This window comes from Narcine bancroftii, chromosome 2 (genome assembly GCF_036971445.1).
Source record: "Narcine bancroftii isolate sNarBan1 chromosome 2, sNarBan1.hap1, whole genome shotgun sequence".
Lineage (NCBI taxonomy): Eukaryota > Metazoa > Chordata > Chondrichthyes > Torpediniformes > Narcinidae > Narcine > Narcine bancroftii.
Genome location: NC_091470.1, coordinates 108,810,451 through 108,835,378, shown reverse-complemented (window position 1 = coordinate 108,835,378; position 24,928 = coordinate 108,810,451). Strand labels below are relative to the sequence as shown.

The following is a 24,928-nucleotide window of genomic DNA, read 5'->3' as shown; positions in this document are numbered from 1 at the left end:
ATTGCTAAAGTAAGTTTAACAAATTGATATTTCAACAGCCTAATTTTAGGTCTTGTATCTGCTAATTTTCCCAATAAAAACAATTCTGGCACTTGAGGGTACTGAATTCATATAATTATTTCCAGGAGATCACCCCCCCACCAACCCAAATCTTCCCAGAAGGATCTTGCCTTAGTGCATAACTAGGCTGAATGCAAAAAGTTCCCTATATTGAAATTGTTTAAATCGTAAATTGAATAATTCAGATTTCAATTTATTTAATTTTTGCAGATTAAGGTACAGCTGATGCAAAAAAAAATTATATTGCACTAGGATATACCTTGCATTAATTGTCTTGCTCATGCTGTCCCGACACAAGTCAGACAATTTCTATACCCAAATCTGATACTCATCTCTCGCCCTTGTTTAGAGTCTTCAGTCTGAAATATACATTTTTGAGATAAATTCCTTTGTGATCTGTTTCAATGCATTGTGTTAAGGTCAGTGGACCTAATTACCTCTTGCCTGTGTGACCTGTGGTCTTCCTCCTGTCCCCCATCCCATTTTATTCTGGTGCCTGCCTACATTTTGCTCACACCTTGATGAAGGGCCAAGGTTGTGTTTTTTTTGCTGTATAAAGTAAACTTGAGTTTCCCTAGCATTGTGTTGTTACTTTAGTTAATTTGCTCTTTGTGTTTGATCAGAACTGGCCACTCATCCATCTGTGATTTTGCTTCATATTTTCTTTTATTTAGTATTACATGGCCTATTGGCTAGGTCTCACAGCCGTTACTGGCACCTGACTCGGGGAAAGAAGCGTAATCTTCCTCTCTCGTCCTGCCCGAGGTGTTTCCTTTTTCACCGCGACTTAGTGATTTGCGAACAACTAGAATGCGCAAGGGATCCGATTTGGTGCAGTAGATGGAATGCAAGTGTTCTGGTGGACGACAGCCTCCTCGGTGCCTCGCATGTCAGGTTCAGTAAGCTTGCAGTTTCATTTGCTCGACCGCGCCGCCGCAAGCCCGAGCGCGCATGCGCCGGAAGCTGTTGTAACAAATGGAGGCACTGTAACAAATGGAGCCGCTGTAACAAAAGTGCAGTCGTTCACGTCGATTCGACTCGACCGATAAGAAGCTTATCAGTGAGTTATAACATTGCAGTCAAAATATATTTAAATATTTAACCCACTTGCAAATAAAAGTGTTGTTGCTGTAGCTGAGAAATGTCTAACTCAGTGTGGTACCTTCGATGTACTCAAAGCCTTTCAATGTCTTTCTCCTCGGAGCTGGCGTTTTCTCAGACAGCGTGAACTTGTGGGATGGCCTGACATACTGTGATGAAGGAGTGGGGGGCACCGATCGTTGTCTGAAATGCTGCGTTAGCTATTTTCGTTTTGTATAATTACTGGGAGACACGAAACTCCTGCATAACGATCAAAAGGGAATTGATGAGCATGAAGAGAGAGAAAAAAATAAATTGGAGGTGCATAAGGAAGCAGTGGGATTAGGAGGATTGCTCCTTTGGAGGTGAATGAACAATAAACCACAGACTGCCATACTTTAACTTTTTCTTTTGCTTGCACTATTTATTTATTTTTGAAAGGTAGTTTATTTAAATGTGATATATAATTGTGATGCTGCCACCAAACAACGAATTTCGTGACATGTTCATGACACCTAATTCTGATTCTGAACGTGGAGCTGATGGGATAAATGGTCATATCCAGCAAGCTGTGCCTGGCCACAGTTCTGCTTTTGGGGTTGCTGGGACTGGTAACTCAGGGGATGGGAATATTAACAAATAATCACCTGAGTAAACCAAGGATTGAATGTGAGACAGAACATTACAGTTCGAGCCCTTCGGCCCTCGATGTTGTGATGACCTATATATTCCTACAAAGGGGCAGCATGGTTAGCGCAGCATCAATGATTGAGACAAGGGTTCGATTCCTGTGCTGTCTGTAAGGAGTTTGTACATTCTCCCTGTGTCCGTGTGGGTTTCCTCCGGGTGCTCTGGTTTCCTCTCATCGTTCAAAACGTACCGGGCCTTGTAGGTCAATTGGGCGGCATGGGCTCGTGTGCTGAATTTAAATTTAATTAAAAAACTCTCTCAAACCTCTAATTTTTCTTTCACCCATGTGCCTAAGAGTCTCTTAAAATGCCCCTAATGTTCCAGTCTCCACCACCACCCCTTGCGAGGCATTTCAGGCACCCACAACTCAAAAGCTTATCCCTAACGTTGCCCCTAATATTCCTCCCTCCCTTCACTTTGTACAGATGTCTTCTGGTGTTTGCTATTCCTGCCCTGGGAAAAAGTTACTGGCTAAAATGCTGAATTACATGGTGGGATATTGATAATGGATGAGTGGTGTTCAAGAAACAAGTTAAATTTATTGTCATCTGATTGTAGAAGTACAACCTGACAAAACAGTGTTCTCTGGTCCTCTGCAAAACACAACCAGACATAATACACATACAGACAAACAATACATACGCAGGACAAGTGTTCAGATATGCAAATAAATAAATAAAGATTGCTTTGTAAATAGGAGAGTCTTGGATAGTGAATGTGAGCAGTTCCTTTGGCCATTCAGCATTGTCACTGCCCGTGGGAAGAAGCTGTTCCTCAGCCTGGTGGTGGTGGTGGCTCTGATCCTCCTGTATCTCTTCCCCGATGGGAGCAGCTGAAAGATGGTGTGTGCAGGGTGGAAGGGGTCCTCAATGATTATACATGCCCTCCTCAGACAATGATCCTGGTAGATCACCTCAATGTGGGGGGAGGGAGACTCCTGGGTTCCCCTCTGCCACTCTTATGGCCCTGTAGATTGACCTCCACAGGACCTTGCGCAAAGTGAGATTCAGTTATTGTATGGTATTCAAAGGAAATTTCAGTTTTTTTTAAAGCCAGCTGAATTGTGTCAAGATGCAGTTTTATTGTTCTATGCAAGGATTCTAATTTTTGCAGTTTTTCTGCAGTCTTTCTCTTCTACTTTCTGTGGCTTCCGTGTTTGACTTTGACTCACCCTGGCGCTCTTCCGTCTCGATGGAGTTTATCTCTCAAAGCAGGAAGTGGAATTTGCGGATAAAGTTTCTGAAGAGCTGGAATGTCTTCTTTCACAAACCGTTCATGATCCGAAAAGGTAAGCAAACTGAATTTGGTTGTTCGTTTCAGTCTTAGCTTGAAAATGTAAGGATGTTGCATAAATACAGCATAGGTAGAGGGTTGTAGGCAATGTTCACTCTAATTTTATTAGTCAGGATATACAAAAAAAGTTTTGTAATGCAAATTGTTTTCCTGAGACAAAAGTTTGTGCGCACTGAATGCTTGTGGAAATGTAAGCTTGAAATTGTTTAAAGATGATTTTGACACAGCTGGTCTCTCATGGATGATAAAGCTGTATTGACAAGTTTAACTAATATGATTAACTACTTGTTTAACTGATTAATGTGTCAGAGTATTTAGAGGTGGTTTGGGAGGAATTGTTAGAGCAGGTTGCACACAAACATTTTAAAACACAGAATCTTTGCAGGACTTTTGCAGAATGCTTTTTGCAGAAAGCAACAAAGTAGCAACATACAGCTTGCCTGGGAACATGTGATCTTTGCAGGCAGCAGAGAACAGTTTTGCTCTCAGAGAGAGAAGGAGTGAAACAGAGAGGAGAGACACAGAAATCAGTTCCAGAAGGACAAAGCTGGAAAACTTTGGAAGGCTGTCTGGTCAAAGGAGAAGGCTGGCGGTCTGAAAGGTGACCTGAAAGAAAGAGAATCATCTGGAGAACCCTGAAGGGGGCAAGTTTCGTCAGCAAGACTGATTGAGAAGGAATCAGTTGCGGATGTCCTGGAAAAGGAATCTCTCTCTGAAGACCAACAAGAACCCTCCTGAGTGGTAACCATTTGCCTGCTAAGCACCAAAGACAGGTGAACTTTGTTAATGCTAACTTCTGTGCACAGTACAAGAATTGTCTGCAAACAGTGAGATTGGACTGTGATCCAAAGAGCTTTTCTAATCTTAAATATACATTACACACACCTGCGCTTAGTATTAGAGGGGGGGATTAAGAAGTTTAGGTAGGTTAAGTAAGTAGGTTAAGTAATAAGTTAAAGTTTAATTCTGTTTTCTTGTTCAAATATAATTTTAAAACTACTTTTGTTTAAGTAACCCTGTGTAGTGGTGCATATCTATTGCTGCTGGATTTTGGGGTCCTCTGGACTCTGTAACACTAACTAGTTAACAGAAACAGTTAGCTAAGAGATTATTTTCAATAAGTATAATTATTAATTACTACATTAGGTAACTAACCTTTTGCGCACATTAATTTCCTTTGTGCGCTGGTTGGAGGGAACAGTGGTCGTGGGTCTGTGAAATTTGTTGCCACAGGTGGCTATGGAAGCGAGATCATTGGGTGTATTTCAGGCAGAGATTGACAGTTATTTGATTAGTCAGGGCATGTGTTACAGGGGGAAAGCCTGGAAATGGGGAGTGGATGGGTGGATGGATCAGCTCATGATTAAAATGGCAGAGCAGACTCAATGGGCCCACTTCCTAAACCGTATGATATTGTGATTTTTGGATGTGGAGGTTGGTTGTGCAGTGCATATCCGCAGTACAAAGTGCTTATTTCTCGACCACTGAAGGTGGAGGTAGAGCTGGCTTGTTGGGATACAATCTTTTTGAAGAACAAATATTCAGACAAGCCTATTGCACAGAATCCTTGCAGCATTCTTGACGCTTAATGGTCACTGTGGACAAAATGGTGAGCAGCAGAGCATGCTTTCATGTGAGATGGTGCGGCTGGTACAGCCGCTGCTTTGTGGCTCAGTGACGACCTCGGGCGCTCTCTTTGTGGAGTTTGCATGTTCTCCCTGTAGCCATGCATGTTTTCCACCCATTCTCTGGTTTCCTTCCATATCCTAAAGATGTGGGTTTGGCTGCTGTAAATTGTTCGTAGTGTGTGGGTTAGATGGTAGAATCTGGAGGAATTGAAGTAAATGCGGAGAATAAAAGAAAACGTTGTAGAGTTCATGGATCAGAGTTTTCTTGCTGTATGACTTCATATGAAGTAGTTGCAATGAATGGCATGAATGCATTTGGTGGAAGGGATGCTGAACTGGTGAACGGGCAGAATAGGATTGCAGGTGTCCTGCATTGCAGCTATGGTTCAGTTGATAGCAGTTATGTCCCCGAGACAGAAAGTTGTACCTTCACATTCCCAATTGGAGATGAACACAGTTTAGGCTGACATTCAGCAATAAGTGCAGGGTGGCAGCGGTGCTAGGGTAAACCAAACTCATGGCTGCCCGTGATGCTCCTTTGCCTTGAACACTGGAGATAGCTTCATACTCTACTGACACTTGAAATAGAACACAGTGATTGTCACTGCAGTCTGTGGGATCTTGCTCTGTGTAGATCAGCTGCCACTTGTGCCACACATGACGACTGGTGGGCTCAGATAGTGAAGGGTGCTATGTAAATACAGGGCTTCCTTTGTAAATCCAAGTTTTACTTGCTATTAACTTTGCTGTTGTCTTCAGGGTGCTGCTGTTCCCACCACTGCCAAGTCGCTTGCGTTACTTGATCCATCGGATTGTGGAGAACTTTGACTCCCTGAGCAGCCTCTCGGTTGGGGAGGGAGATGGACGGAGAACAGCTGTGTGCTTGACTGAAATGAGGTAAGTCCGAGAGACTGAAGGAAAATATAGCTTGTCTCTGTTCATCGGATCTCTTTGTGCTTTGCAAATTTTAATCGGCAATGCTAGGAATTGACTGTATTGTTAGAACGTGGCCAAATGGAGGCTAAATGCTTGCCTCGAACAGCAAGAGAGAATTTGGAATTGGATAACCACTTCTGAAATAAATGCTGGGAATATTCTGCAAACCAGGCACTAGTCAAGCTAAATTTATTGTCATTGGATTTTATAAGTACAACCTGATGAAACACCGTTTTCTGATCCTCGGTGCAAGCACACAGACATACAACCGGACATAACACACATACAAACAAACAATTACATACAGAACAAGTACTCATATATACAAATAAATATTCGTATACACAAATAAAGTTTCATGAATATGAAAGTCTCGGATGCTTAGTGTGAGCAGTTCCTTTAGTCATTCACCATTCTCACTGCCCGTGAGAAGAAGCTGTTCCTCAGCCTGGTGGTGCTGGCTCTGATACTCCTGTATCTCTTTCCTAACGGGAGCAGATGAAAGATACTGTGTGCATGGTGTGAGGGGTCCTCGATAATTTTACGCACCCTCTTCAGAAATCAGTCTCGGTAGATCATATTGATGTGGGGAGGGAGAGGCCAGTGAGTTTCCTTCTCTGCCGCCAGCGATCCTTTGGATTGACCTCCAATCCATTTCTCTGCAGCAAACGGACCACACCGTCATGCAGCCAGCCAGGATGCTGTTGATAGAGCTCCTATAGAAGGTTGACATAATAGTGGCCGGTAGTCTTGCCTGGTTCAGTCTTCTATGCAGTCGCTGTTTTACCTTCCTGACAAGTGAGGAGATATTGAGTGTCCACAATAGGTCGCTAGTTAAGTGAGCTCCAAGGAACTTGATGCTCGCCACTCTCTCTTCTATAGAGTCGTTGATGTGTAGTGGAGGATAGTCGTTCCTGGTCCTCCTGAAGTCCACTTTGAGACTATCGCACTATTTCAGGAGATTTTCCACCTCTTCTCTTTAGTGCATTTCATTGTTGTTGCTGATGAGGCCGACTACCGTTGTGTCATGTGCTAACTGTGGCAAAAGGAGTTGTTCATCTTTTAGGTCAATGATTTTTCATCCAAACTGGAAGAGTTTGTTTTATGAAATGGTAGAAATGAAAAGGTGATGTGGAAAATGGGAAGAGCGGAATCATTACTTGAAATTCTTATGCTTAGTTGAGTCTGGAAGGTTCTGTTTAGTCAGAAGTTGAGTTGCAAATTTTTTTTAGGCTAAGTTGGGCTTCATTAGAATGGTTTAGGAATCCCAGGAAGAGGTGAGAATGTGGTCCAATCAAGTGGACACTACAACCAATAACACACAACAATGGTTCTACTTCCTTGCTGGCCTGGGTTTGCATTTATCCATCCAGTTGTAACCAGAGAATCTGTAGCAATGGCTTATTACCTTTTGGTGTCTCCCAGAGATCTACTTTGTAAGCTGGTTCCCTCCTGTTTCGTATGGATTCACTGACACTTAGCAATGTCATCCCAAAGCAAGGCTTCATTTTCATTGTCTGTGATTTGTCAGTCTGTTTGTCCATTGTCCAGGACTGGATGAGCAGAAATTTCATCTAACAGAGTAGAAAAGGTCAGTAACTGATGTAGATCAGGTGGTCCTTCTACTCTTGAATGAGATCATGTCTAATCCTCCCCCTCAACTTGACCTTCCCTTGTCTCCATTTTCCCATCCTGTTTCTGTGCTCAATAGTTTTAGAACCCCGACATCTATTGATCTTGATCTGGACCTTGATATACAGAGTATCCACAGCTCTTTGTGGTAGAGATGACTGAATTAGTCAATTCACTGTGAAACACTACATCTCAGCCCTACCCTGGCCATCTCTGTTTAATTTTGCATGACAGCTGTATTCAAAGGTTCAATGTGTTGATTGATTAGAGTCATGGGTGACTAGATGGGTCAAGTCATTACTGTGCAAGGAGTCGATAACATTTGTTGGTTCACTGTCGAACTACTTCCTATTTCTCAAGGGAACTATTGGAATCAGAATAAGAATTTATTGTCACAAACATGTCACTAAATTTGTTCTTTTCTGGCAACATCACAATGCAAATATTTCTATTAACCACATTTCAAAATAAATAAAAGTAGTGCAAGAAAAAGGAAAAAGTGTGTTAGTGTCTGTGGTTCATTGTGCACACAGGAATCTAATGGCAGAGGGGAAGAACCTGTTCTTGTGCCACTGAGTGCTCATCTTCAGGCTCCTGAACCTTTTTCCTCCCAATGGTAGCAGAGTGAAGAGGGCATGGTGGGTGGTGGGAGACCACGAGGATAGACTAGCATTCCTGTAGACAAACATCCACTGATAACATGAATGAGGTACACAGAGTGAGATCAATTAACTTGTATTGTCAAAAGCAGATTTACATTTTAACAAGTTGTTTTTAAACCTTCCTCTTGTTAGATCACAGCCACTGGATGAGAACGAGAGCATTGTGAATGTACAGTGGAGAAACAATGACGATCTGACTAAGACATTTGGACACCACTGTGAAGAGGCTCCAAAGTACCACAACTTCACTACTGGCAACACCAAATCTTGCAATAAATCTGATAAGGGCATCCATACCCATTGTCAAAACAGAGCAGAGAAAAGAAGAGAGGGCTTCAATTACAAAAGGGATGGCAGATACAGGAAACGCAATATCACTGGAAGAGGTAAGGAGGAGAGGGACAAAGCGTCTGGACAGGCTATTGAAGATGAAGAGCTCTGCTCGCTCCACATTGGAAAAATGGCTCCCACTGAGGAAGAGAGGAAATGCGTGGTCTCAAGCCTGCAGCATGAAGGTGAAGACTTTGCATTTGAACCTATATTGAATGAAAAACCTGATGGATCAAAAGGAAACCAAGGTCCAGGTTTGGGTGCAGAGACAAAGTACTTATCTAATGAGGAAAGAGCAGGGAATGATGGATCAAAATTAGAATGTGCTGGAGGTTTGTTGGAGGATGCCATGTCCATGGAGAAAGATCATTGTAAACTTGATGCATCAATGCATGCAGAGGCCAAAGGTTCCAGCCTAAGGGCAGAGATTGATCCGCCGTGTGAAGACAATGCTGCCTTAAATTGTGATCAGTCTCTGAGGAGTAGCACTGGATACCAGCAATGTTCTGTGGACAGCAAGGATAACCCGAGGATGCTGGAGAATTGGGAGAAAAAAAACAACTCTGACAATGTGATGGAATTGCTGAAGTCTGGAGATTTTAAGGAAGAGGGTGCATTCAAAATTAAGACTGAGCATGATGTGGGACATCCTCAAAATCTTAATGTTTTGCTCAAAGAGGTAATGGACTTCTGCTTGGAATATTAACTGCAGCGGGGAATTTTTTTTATAAAACCTGAAGCCATAATCAATTGGAACAATCTTTAACTCTTAAGGTTCTATGCAATTTTATTCTAGCTTTGAAGATGGTTCCATTTTGTTGAATTTATGCTTTTGAGGGATCAAGTTTGATCCCTAACATGGTTAGTGCAATGCTGATACAGCGACCGGGTTTCAAATCCCGCACTGACTGTAAATATTTTGTACATTCCCCCCCTTGCGTGGATTTTCCCTGGGGGCTTCGGTTTCCTCCACCATTCAAAACATACCAGGGGTTGTAGGTCTGTTGGGCGGCACAAGCTCATGGACCGAAAGGGCCTGTTACCGTGCTGCATGTCTACCTGTTACCGTGCTGCATGTCTAAATTAAATGAAGTAGAATGAGATGCTTGTTACAGCAAGGAATCTTGGATTGTTGGCAATATTGGGAGAGGGAATTAAAATCTTTCATTACTGTGAACATTGATAAAATGAAAATGACTCTCATTGCTGAGGTTCACCTATCTAAATTGAACTGTTCTCTGAGAAATGTTTAATGTTATTGCAGAATTGCAATAGGTTTAATTTTTTTAATTTAATTTCAAGATCCAGCATAGTAACAGGCCCCTATGTGCCGCCAATTAACCTGAAAACCCATACGTTGGGGGGTGGGAGGAAATCCACACCGACATGGGGAGAGCATACAAACTCCTTATGGACGTCGTTGGATTCGAAAGGGGTGAGGGCTGCAATGATCACCCTTCTGACTGTAAGCAAGGTCCTATGACTTTAATGTCTGCTTTAAATGGAGTTATAGATCATCTGTGGTCTATATCAATAGTGGAAAATACTTAAAAAATTAGAGAATATGGTTTCTAATGAGAGCTATTTAAAAGCATGTTATTTCTTGTTGGAAGTGATTACCACATCTGTGTTCTTAAGTCAGGCTTTTCATTGTTTCAGCTTTCATCCTGCCTGGGAGAAAACAACATCAGCATTGAGCAGCCTAAGTCTGATTATTCCACTTACCTCTCAGGGGAACTGCAGGCATTCGATGTGGATTTTGGACACATCATTGAAATTTATGACTTCCCACCACATGTGAAAACTGAAGACATTCAAGATGCTTTTGGAAGCTTTCGGTAGGTACTTCAATTCCCTTTCGAATGCTTTTTTTTCCCCCCCTCTCTGGAACCAGTAATACTTGCTCACTTAAGCCAACCAGGAGAATGAAGCAGGGAGACTGCAAAATGATGTGAAATTAGATATTTTTGAGATGAAACGCAGCCTTAATTGTAGCAATCACAGCTGCCAACCATTTTCTACCCTGGTTCTATACAAAATTCACTGCTGCCCAATCGTACCTCTTTCAGAGATGAAAATATAATTTCATCCTTGTCTAAAATTACCAGAATTAATGAATTTTTCATGTGTTTGTTTATGGAAAATGGATGTAACCTTCATTGCCTCTGGAAATCAGAGCAGAGCTTTATTAAATTTTTAAAATTTAGACATGCAGCATGGTAACAGGCCCTTTCGGCCCATGAGCCTGTACTGCCCAATTACACCCAATTAACCTACAACCCCTGCTACATTTAGAATGGTGGCAGGAAACCAGAGCACCTGGAGGAAACCCATGCAGACAAGGGGAGAATGTACAAAATCCTTACAGGCAGCGCCAGATTCAAACCCCGGTCTTGATCGCTGGCGCTGTAACAGCGTTTCACTAACCATTACTCTGACCATGCCACCTCCCCACATAACAAATCCAGGATTTGTGTACATAGCATAGATACAAATCCAATGAAATGGAAGGATAATCGGAGTCACTATTGTAAAGATACATTTTAAAATGAGCTTATTGGCATTGATAACGGAATTATTATCTGATATACCTTTCAAACACCTTGAAGAAGGGCTTAGGCCCAAAATGTCGATAATCTATTTTTGCCTCTTACGGATGCTGCGAGACTGGCTGAGTTCCTCCAGCTTTTCTGTATGTTTTTACTTTAAAACACTCTAAATATTGAGGTTTTATAGGCAAAGATTGGCACTCTTTCACAAAGAATAGTGGGCTCTCGGCACACAAAAATCAATACAGTAAAACCCCTGGTGTCAGGCATCTAAGGAGATGGGTAGTTGGCAGATAAGGGAATGTTCCTGTTGCCTAAGATTGCGTTTTGAGTGATTGGTGAACTAAAGGCGATTTGCATCAATTTTAAACTTTTTACCTATTTATTTTCAATATTTTTTTGCTGGTTGCTTGACTCTGCCGGTTGCTTTAATTCTGGATAAGCAGGGGTTTTACTGTATTTCACCCATGAAAACCTTGCTGCCCATGTCAAATGGGGTACCAACCCCAACAGTTTTACCAAGATCAACCAATCTACTTTTAAAGCCACTCAAAATGTGCAAGGCGGTTTTGATTGAAGAGTTGATGCATTGCAGAAATGCAAATCTTTTCTGATACTTTTTGTTTTAATGTTTTGCCAGACATAAAGGGTTCAGAATAAAATGGGTGGATAGTTCGCATGCTTTGGGAATATTTTCAAGTCCAGATTCAGGTAAGTGCCTTTGATAGATATGATCTTCTCACCCAGATAGCTTATCCAATATTACAGAGATTTGTTTGATGGTAGATTCATCAAGTCCTCTGCATGTGGACTGGGTTTTAAACCTGATCTCGTGCTGCATTTTTAAAAGCACCTTTTCTACTTCTAAAACACTGAAGTCTACAGACGCTGTGATTCGGTAAGAACACAAAATTGCTGGAGGAATTCAGCAGGTCACGTGTATTTTCACTGCAATCACAGCATCTGTCTGCAATTTGCTGAATTCCTCCAGCATTTTTGTGTTTTAACTACTTCTGAATGTGGTTTTCCCAAAATCACGTTGTTTTCCCCCGCCTCCCCCCTGATGCCTATTGGCTTTGTGTTGGTGTACATGTACAATCCTCTCTACACTTTCCAATTCTGGCCTCCTGAGCACCCCTATGTTCAACTAATATTGAAAGGTAGCATGCTAGTCTAGATTTATCATTATACTGTTGTTGGCCTGTCTTCAGCTGGAAGAACCTGATGCCTTTGATTTCCCTTGCTCTAGCTCCCCATCCCTTATAAGTTACATCATATCTAGTTCCTTTATACCTGACCTAGTCTCTCATCCTGTTTGGCGCATCATGTGGGCCAAAGAATTGCCTGACAACAGTCCATAGAAAAACTTTTGAAGCATTGTATGTAAAGACTTTATCATTATCTCTGTCATTCTCTGCTCATCTGCAGCCATTTATATGCTTGCAGTTTCTAAGTCCTTAGCCAGGTCAATAATGATTCTAATCAAAAAATGCTGGAGAAAGTCAGCAGGTCAAATAGGGTACCAAAGGGGAGGAATCCAGACCAACAAAAGGTGTTAATTGGATATGATAAGGGTCAAAGTGAGAATTTATCATTTCTGTGCGAAAGGTGACAGGGAAAGGAGTGACGACGGGGTGGGGGGGGGGAATAGAAAAGAAGGCGATAGGGAGGGGGTGTGGTTTAATGAAAGCCAGAGAAGTCAATATTAGTGCCATCCAGTTGGAGGTTGCCCAGTCAGCAAATGATTATGAACCATTATGTACCAAAGATGAACATACATATCCAACGTTTTGGGCTTGAGCCCTTCATCAAGGTGTGAGCAAAATGTCGGCAGGTGCCCGTGCCACCCCAATATTTTGTTCAGGCACCTGCCGACATTTTGCTCACAACTTGATGAAAGATTCAAGCCCAAAACATTGGTTATGTATCTTTACCTTTTCTATATAAAGTACCCTGTTTGACCTGCTGACTTTCTCCAGCTTTGTGTTCTTCAATTATGGTGCCCGGATACTTTTGTGTTTTACTCCTGATAATTCTATCTCTGCTTGATCAGATTGCCAGTTAAATAGAAAGCTTGCTCCAGAGAAAAACAAATGTGGCTTTCCCTCTACCACCATCGACTCAGCACTCACCCACATATCATCCATTATCTGCACCTCTATCCTGGCCCTCTCCACTCTCGCATGCAACGACAGGATTCCTCTTATCCTCTCCTACCACCCCACCAGCCTCTGCGTCCAACATGTCGTCTGCATTTCCGCAAGCTACTGCCAGATCCCATCCGAAGACACCTATTCCCCACTCTGCCTTCCGCAGGACTCTGTGACTCCCTTGTCCACTCCTCCCTCCCCATCAATCATCCCCTTGCTTCTATCCCTGTGACTGCAGGAGATGCTCTGTTTGCACTCACACCTCTTCCATCAGTACCATTCGGGGCCTCAAACAGTCTTTCCAAGTGAAGCAATATTTGTGAATCTGCAGAGGTCATCTACTGTATCTGGTGCTCCCGCTGTTGTCTCCTATACATCAGCGAGACTGGATGCAGACTGGGAGATCGCTTTGTCAAGCACTCGGCTCTGTCCACGCAATAGTGAGGATCTCCCAATGGCCACTGTTATGTCATAGACCAGTAGCAATAGAAATTCACCAAAACAATGGTATCTAAAAACAATAATTTTTATTAATAACTATGAATATAACATCTTACTTAAATCTACCCTAACTGTACGCGCGCACACACACGTAGGGATTATCCAAACCATTTCAGCGGAGGCACAATTCTGAAAAGTCCATTCAAAGTTTAATCTTGGAAATCCTAGGATGAAACTCAGAACTTTTAAGCTGATGTTCAGAAGTAATTAAATAGGTGAGACACTGACCTCAAAACTCACAAATTCTTGTCGTTGCTTTCCAAGAATGTCCCTTCATATGAATGATTTGTCACAAATTCCCTTTTCCTTGCATAGGGGTTACAAAACTTGTGACTTCCATGATGTGATGCTTCCATGTACCCAGGCAAAGGTTAAATAAAATGACCATTAGAATGGTTACAATTCAAATATAGGAATGAGCCTGTTTCTTTACCCAGACATGGGTCAATCAAAAATGACCATTGCAATGGCCACAGCATCACTGCTCTCCTCTGACAAGGAGAAGCAGCAGAAGTGACTATCTCACCCGAGAGTCATTTCCATTCTGACTTTACAGATGACTTTTTGATGAACTAAAAGTTGCCTCCCCCCTCCCCCCGTGTCTCAATCACATGATTAGCTTAATCAATGCTGATTTTCAGTTTCAATTTCCCAAATGCCTGAGTCATCGGAAGATGGCCTTCTATTTGAACAGATGTCTTCCTTAGGCAAACATCCATTGTCTCAGTCTTTCAACTGAGAACAATAACGCTGGTTTACAGCTTTGGGTTAGGTGCCAGGTTGTCAGTTCAAAATGTTATTATGAACTCTTGAGTGTCTTTCCTTGTTCCAACCCCCCACAGTAACTTACTAAAATATAATATTTAAAAAAAAGATAAAAATAACAAGCTTGCAACACCACCCATTTCAATTCTCCATCCCATTCCCTTGCCAACATGTCTGTCCATGATTTCATGCACTAACAGACTGAGACCACCATAAATTGGAGGAACAAACCTCATTTGCTGACTGGGCAACCTCCAACTGGATGGCACTAATATCGACTTCTCTGGCTTTCGTTAAACCCCCTCCTCCCCATCGCCTTCTTTTCTACTCTCACCCCCCCCCCCACCCCTTGTCTCTCCTTTCCCTGTCACCTTTCCCACAGAAATGATAAATTCTCACTTTGACCCTTATCATATCCAATTAATGCCTTTTGTTGGTCTGGATTCCTCCCCATTGTATCCTGCTTCTGCCTTTTCTGATTTTTTTCCCCTTGAAGAAGGGCTCAGGCCTGAAACATCAGCCATATATCTTTGTCTCCTATAAATGCTGAAAAGATTGGCTGAGTTCCTCCAGCATTTGAGTGTGTTTACTAGAGATTGGTTGATGTGGGGAAGAGTGAGTGGCTCTGTTCAAATTGTGGATTTTGCGAACCACTCAATACATCTGAATGTAACATAATACTTCTGAATGTATAGTTCTGTAAGTAAGTGATTTTTAAAAATCTTTTTTCTTAGCTGCCGAGGCCCTGGTAATCAGCCATGAGCAGTTCAAAACACAGCCCTTATCTCAAGCAACAAAACAGTCAAAACTGAAGGTTTCCAGGTGTTCAGGTAAAGGAACTTGTTTCTCCGTGCCTTGCAGAGGCATATAATTATCACAGCTGGCTTAATGGGTTGAATGGCTTTCTCCAAAGCAGCTCCATATCCTTAATATACATTATTCTTTTAAATAAATTTAAATGTCGACATACAGCACGGTAATAGGCCTTTTTGGCTCATGAGCCTGTGCCGCCCAATTACACCCAACTAAGCTACAACCCTCATACATTTTGAAGGGTGGGAGGAAACCCACTCAGGAATGGGGAGAAGATACAAACTCCTGACGCACAGCGCGGGATTCGAACTCGGTCTGTAACTGTTGCGCTAACCGTGCCACTCATCTTTGTGAAACCATCTTCCAAAAGTCGAGCTGACTTACAAAAGATTCGCATGACAACATCAACAAACAATAATTTCAGTTTCCATGATTCACTCTAGTCTTGAGATTATGTAATGCTAATGGTGTTTGAGAAGAGATTTTGTGTTGAACCATACACTTTGTTATGGTGAGCACAGGATGTGGCACTGTTGGAAGTGCAGGGCACATCTCCCTTAACAACACTCAAACCAGATTTCTGTTTGCTCTTTTGCCATGTACTGTGGTAAACCCACTGCGTTTGCTTGCAGAATAGAATTGGACATCTACAATTTTCTATTGAGAATAATAAAGCATTTTCAAAAAAAGTCTGAAACATGAAAGTCTGCAGATACTATGATTGTAATAACAACACAGAAAAAGTCTGACTTTTAAGTCCCATTTAAGACACTCAGAAATCAATGAAGTACCTTTTGATTCGGAGTCACTATTGTCTTGTGTAAATTAATTTGTGTCCAGCAAGATCACCGCTCCAGCAACCTGAGTTCCATGCTGATCTCTGTGGCTGTCCATGAGGAGTTTTCAAGGACACCTTGTGTCCATGTGGATTTCCTTGAGATTTTCACATCCTAAAAAATGTGCAAGTAGGTCAGTTAATTGGAACATTAAATTAGCCCCAGAGTGGAGATAAGTATCTGGCAGAAGTTGATAGGAAGTGGGCTGAATATATATTAAAAAAATAGTGGAGTAGGAGAGAATTATTGTCAAAGTGTGTGTTTGATGGTTGGAATGTACTCAATGGGCTGAAGGGCCTGTCACCTCTCTATCCCAAAGTCAGCAACTTTGTCATGATTGTATGTCCTGCAACCAATATTACAAAGAAATAATGACCAAACTAAAGGAAATTACTTGAGGATTTTTCAAAATTGGGTCATAAGATCTAACACTAGTGATAATAGGTAGGCAGTGATCAAATAATGGCTTCCCTGACAGTATGGCACTCCTCAAATTCTGCAGTGTAGTGCTAACTAGAAATTTTGTTGACTTGTCTAGAGTGGGACTGACTAATCCGCAACTGACATTTTGGGAAGCCTTTGCTTTTTTTTTTCCATGGTTGCTTCTGCTTTGCGATAATTTGGAACCCCCTACTTTTGATCCGTTGCTTGTAGAATTCCTGCAGCCAGTGAAAGAGCGGGCACAGGTCAACACTGCCATCGCCAAGCGGCTGGTCAGCAGGGCTCTTGGATTCCAAACCACTGAACGCAGAGGGCGGCCAGATCCCAAGCCCAAGAAACTGAATGAAGATAAAGGTGTGTATCAGTTTCTCCTGGAATATTGTTCCAAATTCATCACTGTTTCCATTGTTGGAAAAAGGTCCACAGAGCAATTCTGGTAAATAAGTTGGTTCTATCCTGATGAGAAATGGGATTTGAGGTGATATATCGGGGGTAGCCAAACCGCAGCTTGTGAACCACATGTGGCTCTTTGACATATAATGTAAGGCTTTTGGAAATATGTTGGCTGAGACAGGAATCATACATTATATGTCAAAGAGCATCATGTGACCATTGACTCTCCCCTAGGCCCCAGACCCGCCCACCGAAATTCATGATGCTCTGACTTAACACCCAGTCCCAGCCATCTGCCTGTCCAACCAAGCCCTGACATCCCAACCGCGGACTTACCACCCGAACATGCCTACCTGCCCACCAGATCTCCCGATGCCCGAAAATGACGCAGGTACGTTCTGCGGTCAAAAGTAGTATGCATATAATAGTCAACCCCCTAAATTTTTACCAAAAACTGGTGCACAAAATTCATCTATTCCATGCATATAAGGTATGTGTGCTTTTTGATTATTGAAACTAATACAAATTAGCAGTTTAAAAGCTACATAACAGTAAAAAAAATTAATGCACATTGGTGATCCAGAATACTATATACAGTAGTTTCCAGCACCTATGGGGATTGGTAGATGGCGGATAAGTGAATTTTCCATTTGTTTGAGATTGTGTGTTACATGATTGTTGAATTAACAGCGAGGTGCACCAATTTTAAACTTACATTTATTTTCCGCATTTTTTCTTGCCTGTTGCTTAAATTCCAGATAACAGAATTTTTTGGTTGGCAGCAGATGGAGAGTGCAGATAGAAGAACAATCTTTGCACTGGGGTTTGGTGGACAACTGGAGAGCATCTGGGTATTTATGGTGATCATGTCTCCATGCCAATGGAGGTATTGGATTTTGAGAGGATTGGCTTAATCGGTTGCTTCAACCCTTCCTTATCCCATGTTTGTTTTGGTTCTAGTTCAACTGCACAAGACTGAAGATGAATCTGAAAACACATTGGTATGTATCAAGACTAGCTCCAGGTCGGCCTGTACTGATGGGTACTCATTGTTATTCTCTGTACTTGACTATGTATTTTGCTGTTTCCTTACTTGGCACTGAATCCCAACAAACTATCGTTGCATGTATTTGTAGAATTGTCTAGCCATTTTCTCTATCTAATCCGTGAAAGGTTGTAAACATTCATCAGAGCAAAATAAAGATGTAGGAGCAAAATCGGTCCATCAAGTCTGCTCTGCCATTCAAATCGTGGCTGATGTATTTTTCCTCTCAACCCTAATTCTCCTACCTTTTTCCCCATGTCCTCTGACACCCTTACTAATAAAGAACCTATGAAACTCTTCTATAAATATACCCAATAACTTGGCCTCCACAGCTATCTGTGGCAACGACTCCCACAGATTCACCATCCTCTGGCTGAACAAATTCCACCTCATCTCTGTTCTAAAGGGAAATCTTTTATTCTGAGGTTGTGCCCTCTAGTCCTGTTTGGAACATCTTCCAAATATTGGAAACATCTTCTCTACGTCCTTTCAATATTCGGTAGGTGGGTCTTCGCAGCTCCTTCAAAATAATTCATGAGATGTGATCTTGGTTAGTGATGATGTACAACTCCTCCTTGGAAGTGTAACGTTAGCATTGCTAGCCTGGATTTCTGTGGAGTGAACTGAACCCAAAATTCATTAACCTGGCCCTACCTTCTTTCTCTTGAGTCTAAGTTAGACTGAGAGTTCATCTTCCAAATAATTATCATACATCTGTTAGCTTATGTATAATTTATTTCTATAGTGTCGGGGAGTTTCCTTGAACATTAAAGGTTATTCATTTGCTCATGTTAGCCAAATAAACTTGTAATATATTTGACAGAAATGCAATCCCATCCAGGGTAAATGTTCGGTGAAATTTTTGCAAAAATAATTTGTATCCAATTTTAGAGGAGAAATATATCATGTCTTATAAATAGGAGCCTCTTAAGTCTTAACTGAAGTTAAAAACAATAAGCAGTAAGAGAAAACACATACTTCTGAATCTGTCGTTATGGAGGTCCAATAGGAACTGTGACTGAACACCGAGCCACTTCAGTTGGGAGACGCCAGATAACCTCACTGACAGATTGCTTGTCACCCCATCCAAGGTCACCTGGGAGGACCAAGACATGACCTCAAACCCACCCTGACCTCAGTGGGTTGGGAAGTCTCTGTGGCCCATGTGAAGACACATTGTGGCCCACTAGTGGTCCATGGCCCGCTGGTTGGGAACCACTGGTTTAGACCTACTTGACTTAACCTTCTCGATCTCCCCACCTGCTGACTTCCTACTCTGGTTCCCACCTTGGAGAAAGTAAAAAGGTTTTGGAATGGCAGAAGAGTTAAACAACACTGTATTTGTGGCTGGTTCCAGTTGATTTTCTGGTCAGTGGTCACCCCCCCCCACCAGGATGTTGATGGTGGTACCTTGGTAATGGTAATGCCATTGAACAACATTTAAATTTAGACATATAGGACAGTAACAGGCCATTTTGACCAATTTACACCCCATTTACCTACACCCCTGGTACATTTTGAATGATGGGAGGTAACAGGAGCCCCCAGAGAAAACCCACTCAGACATGGGGAAAATGTACAAACTCCTTAAAGGAAGTGCGACATTCAAACCCCAGTCTGGCCTGATTGGTGCTGCTGGAAAGGTGTTGTACTAACCGCTACACCAACAGTCTGGCCCTTATTACACAACATTCTTTTAATTTTAAAAAAATCATTACATGGCTATTTACTAATCTTGCATTCTCTTGAATATTGGCCCCGATGTCTGACTGACCAGGTGAAACCAACCCTCAATTACATTGCTTTATCCTCTTTGTTGCTGTAGAAATCTGGTTCTGAGCAAAACTGAAATTCAACGGGTGGACAGACAGTGGTGTGATGAAGGTTACATCCAGATGCGTCATACTGAAGATCTACTGTTCTTTTTGTAAAACTATGGAAACAGGATTAAAGTTATCTCTGAGCTGGAGGATCCTGTGTTCAGTCTGATGTTTTCCTTTACGTGCAACCCTGCTCACCCTGTATTTGATCCGCATTGTTGAATTTTTAATGTTTTTTTTAAATTTTGAGAGGTAACACAGTGACACGTCCCATTGGCTCACGAGCCTGTGCTACCCAAAGACACCAAATGATTAACAACTGCTACGTTTTAGAAGGATGGGAGGAAACTGGAGGAAACCCACGCAGGTCACGGCGAGTTCAAACAAACTCCTTACAGACTGCGCTGGATTCTAACCCGGGCTGCTGGCACTGTAGTACCATTGTGCTGACTGCTATACTTACCATGCCAATTGTTGCCCTGTACTGGGGCCATCTGTGATGCGTTGATTTTCCCCATGGTATTGCTAAATGGAAAGGAATAAAAGTGAAGCCATACTGTCAATTTGGTCAACTGCCCAAGGCAGATTAAATCAGGGGTGGCTAACTTTTTAATTTAGACATACAGCATGCTAAGAGGCCATTTTGGCCCAACAGTCTATGCTGCCCAATTAACCGACACCCCTGGTACGTACTTGTGGGCCGAAATGGCCTGTAACCATGGAGTATATCAAAATTAAAAGATTGGCCACCCCTGGATTAAATGATGATTGAATAATCACTTCTCATTTAGCCCATGTGGGGCCTGAACCTTCCAACTGCCCAAACTGGGAGATCGCTTCGTTGATCACTCTGTCTGCCACAATGGCTGGATGTCCCAGTGACACCCATTTCAATTCCCTTGCTGACAATCTCGTGCACTGCCAGACTGAGACCACCCGCAAATTCTGTCTAGGCATCCTCCAACTGGATGGCATTAACATCAACTTCTCTGGTTTCCACTAAAACTTTCCTCCACCCCCCCCGCCCCCACAAATCTTTGTCCCCTTGTCTTGTTTCCTCTGTTGTTCACTCGCTCACGCTCTCTCCCTCTCTGCGCCACTCTTCCATCTTTCTACCTCAATATTTATTGAGATGCCTGCCTGTTTTTTGCTTAAATGTCAACGAAGGGCTCAGGCCCAAAATATCAGGAATATACCTCCTATGGACGCTGTGAGACCAACTGAGTTCCTTCAGCATTTACTGTGTGCTTTTACTACAAACACCCTGCAGACTTCCGTGGAGCAGAATCTGACCCGAGAAATCCTGAAGAATGAGTTGGTCGGGGTCGACCTGAGGCACGAGGCCTTGTGGCACTGGATCATCCTGAGTCGGGGTGTCCGAGATGGGACTGCTGTCAAAGCTCTGATGCCCTGAGAAACTGTAGCTTGGGTGGTAGTTTTCCTTCTGAAGCTGGCAGACTATAACACCCAAGTCTTGCAGGTGGCGGCGTGGATGGAGCTGCGGTGGCTTCTTCAGATCCGACAAGCTGCTATCTGCGGTGAGCCAGTCGAATTTGTGTAACATCTAAAATAGAATTACCAGGCTTATTTGTGTATGCCGCTTATTCTTTGAAAACTGATGTTTGTAGCACTTATTTATTTTTGTGCAGTTGTTTATTTCTGGGGTCAGTATCTCTACTGCAGACTAGATTTTATTAAATAAGTCCTAATTAGAAATGCTTTTGTGGAAAGACGGCTGCGCCAATGTATTTGGCTGCCCCGTCATTGTTTTGACAGTGATCAATTAGTTCCGAGTTGTAATATGTATGGCACTTTGGTCAATGTGAGCTGTTTTAAATGTGCTATATAAATAAATGCACTAAACTTCCAACTGCCCATTCTACTTCACTTCTTCATCAGCCTCCCATGTTCCAAGCAAGTTCTGAAAAAGCTCAAAGAACAGTGAGCTCATCTTCCGATAGATACGTCATGGTGCAGATGCAATCTCACTGGCTATCCTTTCTGTGCTAGATCACCTAGACAACAGCCACACATACATCAGGCTACTTCTACTACAGCTCAGCTTTCTGCATCATTATACCCTCAGTCCTGGTCAACAGGCTCCAAACCCTGGGCCTCTGCAAATGGATCCTTGACTTTCTCAATGGAAGACCTATCAGTACGAATTGGAAACAACATCTCCTCCTCACTGATGATCAACACAGGTGCACCTCAAGAATGTGTACTAAGCCCACTGCTCTACTCTCTCGACACCCATGACTCTTGTGGTTAAACACAATTCGAATGCTGTCTACAAATTTGCCAATTACACCACAGTTATCAGTAGGATCACAGGCAGCACTGAGGAAATGTACAGGAGGGAGAAAGATCTGCTGGTGTTGACATCACAACAACATTTTATTCAACATTAGCAAAACTAAGGAGCTGATTGTGGAAATCAGGAGAATGTGAACCAGTCCTTATTGAAGGGTCAGCAGTGGAAAGGGTTAAGGACTTCAAATTCTTGGGTGTCAGCATCTCTGAAGATCTCTCCGATGTAATCATGAAGAAGACTTGCCAGCAGCTATTCTTTGTGAGGAGATTTGGTACTTCACCAGAGACTCTTGCAAAGTTCTGTCTGGTATGGAGGTGCCAATGCACAGGAGATGAAGACGAGAGAGAGTTGCGAATTAAACCAGTGCCCTTAATCTCCACTCCATTGAGGACATCTACAAAAGGTGGTGTTTTAAAAAAGCAGCCTCTATCTTCAAATATCCTCACCATCCAGACCATGCCCTCTTCACTCTGCCACCATCGGGAAGGAGGTACAGGAGCCTGAAGACGAAGGACAGCTTCTTCCCCTCTGCCATTAGATTTCTGAATGAACAATAAACCACAGACACTACCCCACGATATTTATTTTTTGGACTAATATATATTTTAATGTAACTTATAGCAATATTTGCACCTGTAATACTGTCACAAAACAACAAATTTTGTGACATGTTCATGACAATAAATTGTGATTCTCAGGATAATATTGAATTCAAACAAACCACCTTTTTTTCCCCCTCCATGGTGACCTTTCATTATTTAAAGTACTTGTTACCTTGGCCTCTTGTTTGCATCTTATTCCAGATTATCCCTCTGGCCTCTTTCACCCCATCCCTGAAGCTCAAAACGTATTTGTTTTTTTTCACTTTTCAAGTGCTGATCAATGTTGCTTAATTTGAAAGATTGCTTGACCTGGTGGAGACTCCCAGGTTTTGTTTCTGCAGTTTTTGTGGTCCCCAATTTCCTTCCCAGACAGATTAGAAGATGGTGGCAAATGAAATTATAATGTCAGAAAGTGTGTGGTCATGCACTATGGTAGAAAAAAATAAATGGGCAGATTTTTTTTTAAATGGAGAAAATACCCAAATGCAGAAGGATCTGTGAGTCTTTGGGCAGGAGAGCTGAAGATAAACTTGCACCTTGAGATGGTGGTGTAGAAGGCAAATGCAATGCTGGCATTCATTTGAAGAATAGGATAGAAGAGATGTGAATGTTGAGGCTTTTTAAAGCAATGATGAGATTCACTTGGAGTATTGTGAGCAGTTTTGGGACCCACATTTAAGAAAGGGTGCGGTGAAGTTGGAGAAGGTTCAAAGGAGGTTGACAAGGATGATTCCAGGAATGAAAGGGTTATCATACGAGGAGTGTTTGATAGCTCTTGGCTTGTTTTCATTGGAATGAAGGAGAATAATGGGGCGGGTATCTCAATGAAACATTTTGAATGCTGAAAGGCATAGACAAAGTAGATGAAGAAAGGTTGTTTCCCATGGTGGGAGTGTCTAGGATAAGAGGGCACAGCTTCAGGATTGAAGGGCCTCTGCTGAGAGCAGAGATGCGGAGGAATTTGTTAGCACAGGTAGCTGTGGAGACCAGGTCATTGGGTATATTTAAGGCAGAGATTGACAGATTCTTGATTAGCCAGGGCATCAAAGGTTATGGGGGAAGGCTGGGCAGTGGGGCTGAGTGGGGAAATGGATCAGCTCAAGATTAAATATCAATGCGGATTCAGGATCAGTAGCCTTTTTCTACTGTCTTATGGTCTGAGATGATATAGGAACAACCACAACAACCTTTCACTGAATGCCACCAAAACCAAGGAACTAATTGTTGATTTTAGGAAAGGAAACCAGACGTGTACAATCCAGTGATCATTGGGAAATCAAAGGTGGAGAGGGTGGGCTAATTTAAGTTCCTGGGAGTCTCTCTTTTGGAGGATCTTTACTTGTCCCAACAAACGTCATCATGAAGAAAGCATATCAGTGCATCTACTTTCTCAATGTGGTGGTGGTGTAAGTGAGGGACAGATTCGATGGGACTCAAAAGCAAGGACTCTGAGCACAGTCTGACAGTAAATGACTTTATTTGCAGAAGACATGCAGAAAGATCACAACAGGGCACACACACACACACATACTCACTCAGTGCAGGTTCGTCTCTATGCTACCTGGGACACTAACGAAGATGCTCTCAACACTTTGCTAGTGCACACCTTACCAAATGATTTCTCCAGCGCCATTCCATGGTGCCTGAATTGAAGCACTGGATAGGTCCCTCAGATGAGCGGGAGAGAGAGAGAGAGAGAGAGAGAAAGAAGTGCAAGTGGTGCCTTTGATAGTCCTGGAGGCTGGGGAGTCCAGCCCAGGTAATTTACAGGGACCCAATGTCTTGGTGCCAGCAAGATCTAATTGTGACAGCCACAACCCTCCACAATACAGAAGGAAAGTGTACTGATCAGCTGCTTCACGGTCTGGTATGGGGATACCCCTGTGCAAAAAGCCATGTAAAAAGGAAGTAGATGTGGCCCAGGACATCATAAGAAAAACCCTTCCCACCGTCGAATACATCTACAGGGAACACTGCTGTCAGAGAGCAGTATTAATCATTAAAGACCCACAGCACTTAGCATACACTCTGTTCTTGCTGCTACCATCAGGAAAGAGGGGAGGTTGCCACATGATTTGCACCACCAGGTACAGGAACATCTGCCACCTCTCCATCATCAGACTCAATAACAAATTCAATCGGAGACTCATTTAAGCATTTGCTTTTGATTTTGTTTTCTCTGTATTGCACAGTTTATATACATTTCTTTATTTGCTTCCATATGTAGACTGTTTACAGATTTTCTGCCTTGCCTGCAGGAAAATGAATTTCAGGGTTGTATTTTTTTTAAAAAGATGGTTGCTGACTTCAGGAGGGCCCAGGGAGATCATGGTCCCCTGACCATCGACGGCTCCACCGCTGAGGTCGTCAAGAGTTCCTCGGTGGATA

At 42.5% G+C, this 24,928-nt stretch overlaps 1 protein-coding gene across 1 annotated transcript; it reads left to right on the top strand.

Annotated features, from left to right (window-relative positions):
* Nucleotides 1-964: 964 nt before the first annotated feature.
* On the top strand, nucleotides 965-19,773 carry LOC138754127 (uncharacterized). The gene is made up of 10 exons (XM_069917978.1): nucleotides 965-1,120; nucleotides 2,955-3,118; nucleotides 5,511-5,648; nucleotides 8,114-8,990; nucleotides 9,971-10,149; nucleotides 11,501-11,571; nucleotides 15,011-15,106; nucleotides 16,580-16,720; nucleotides 17,720-17,760; nucleotides 19,630-19,773. Exons 3-10 carry the CDS (start codon nucleotides 5,644-5,646, stop codon nucleotides 19,651-19,653), a joined length of 1,434 nt encoding a protein of 477 aa, XP_069774079.1. The 5' UTR covers nucleotides 965-1,120; nucleotides 2,955-3,118; nucleotides 5,511-5,643; the 3' UTR covers nucleotides 19,654-19,773.
* Nucleotides 19,774-24,928: the final 5,155 nt, after the last annotated feature.

What these genes read in the sequence shown, in the direction of transcription:
- LOC138754127 (XM_069917978.1), top strand. An exon ending in TTAATGTTTTGCTCAAAGAG is followed by an intron (nt 8,991 to 9,970) that starts GTAATGGACTTC and finishes TCATTGTTTCAG; the next exon opens with CTTTCATCCTGCCTGGGAGA. An exon ending in GAAGGTTTCCAGGTGTTCAG is followed by an intron (nt 15,107 to 16,579) that starts GTAAAGGAACTT and finishes CGTTGCTTGTAG; the next exon opens with AATTCCTGCAGCCAGTGAAA.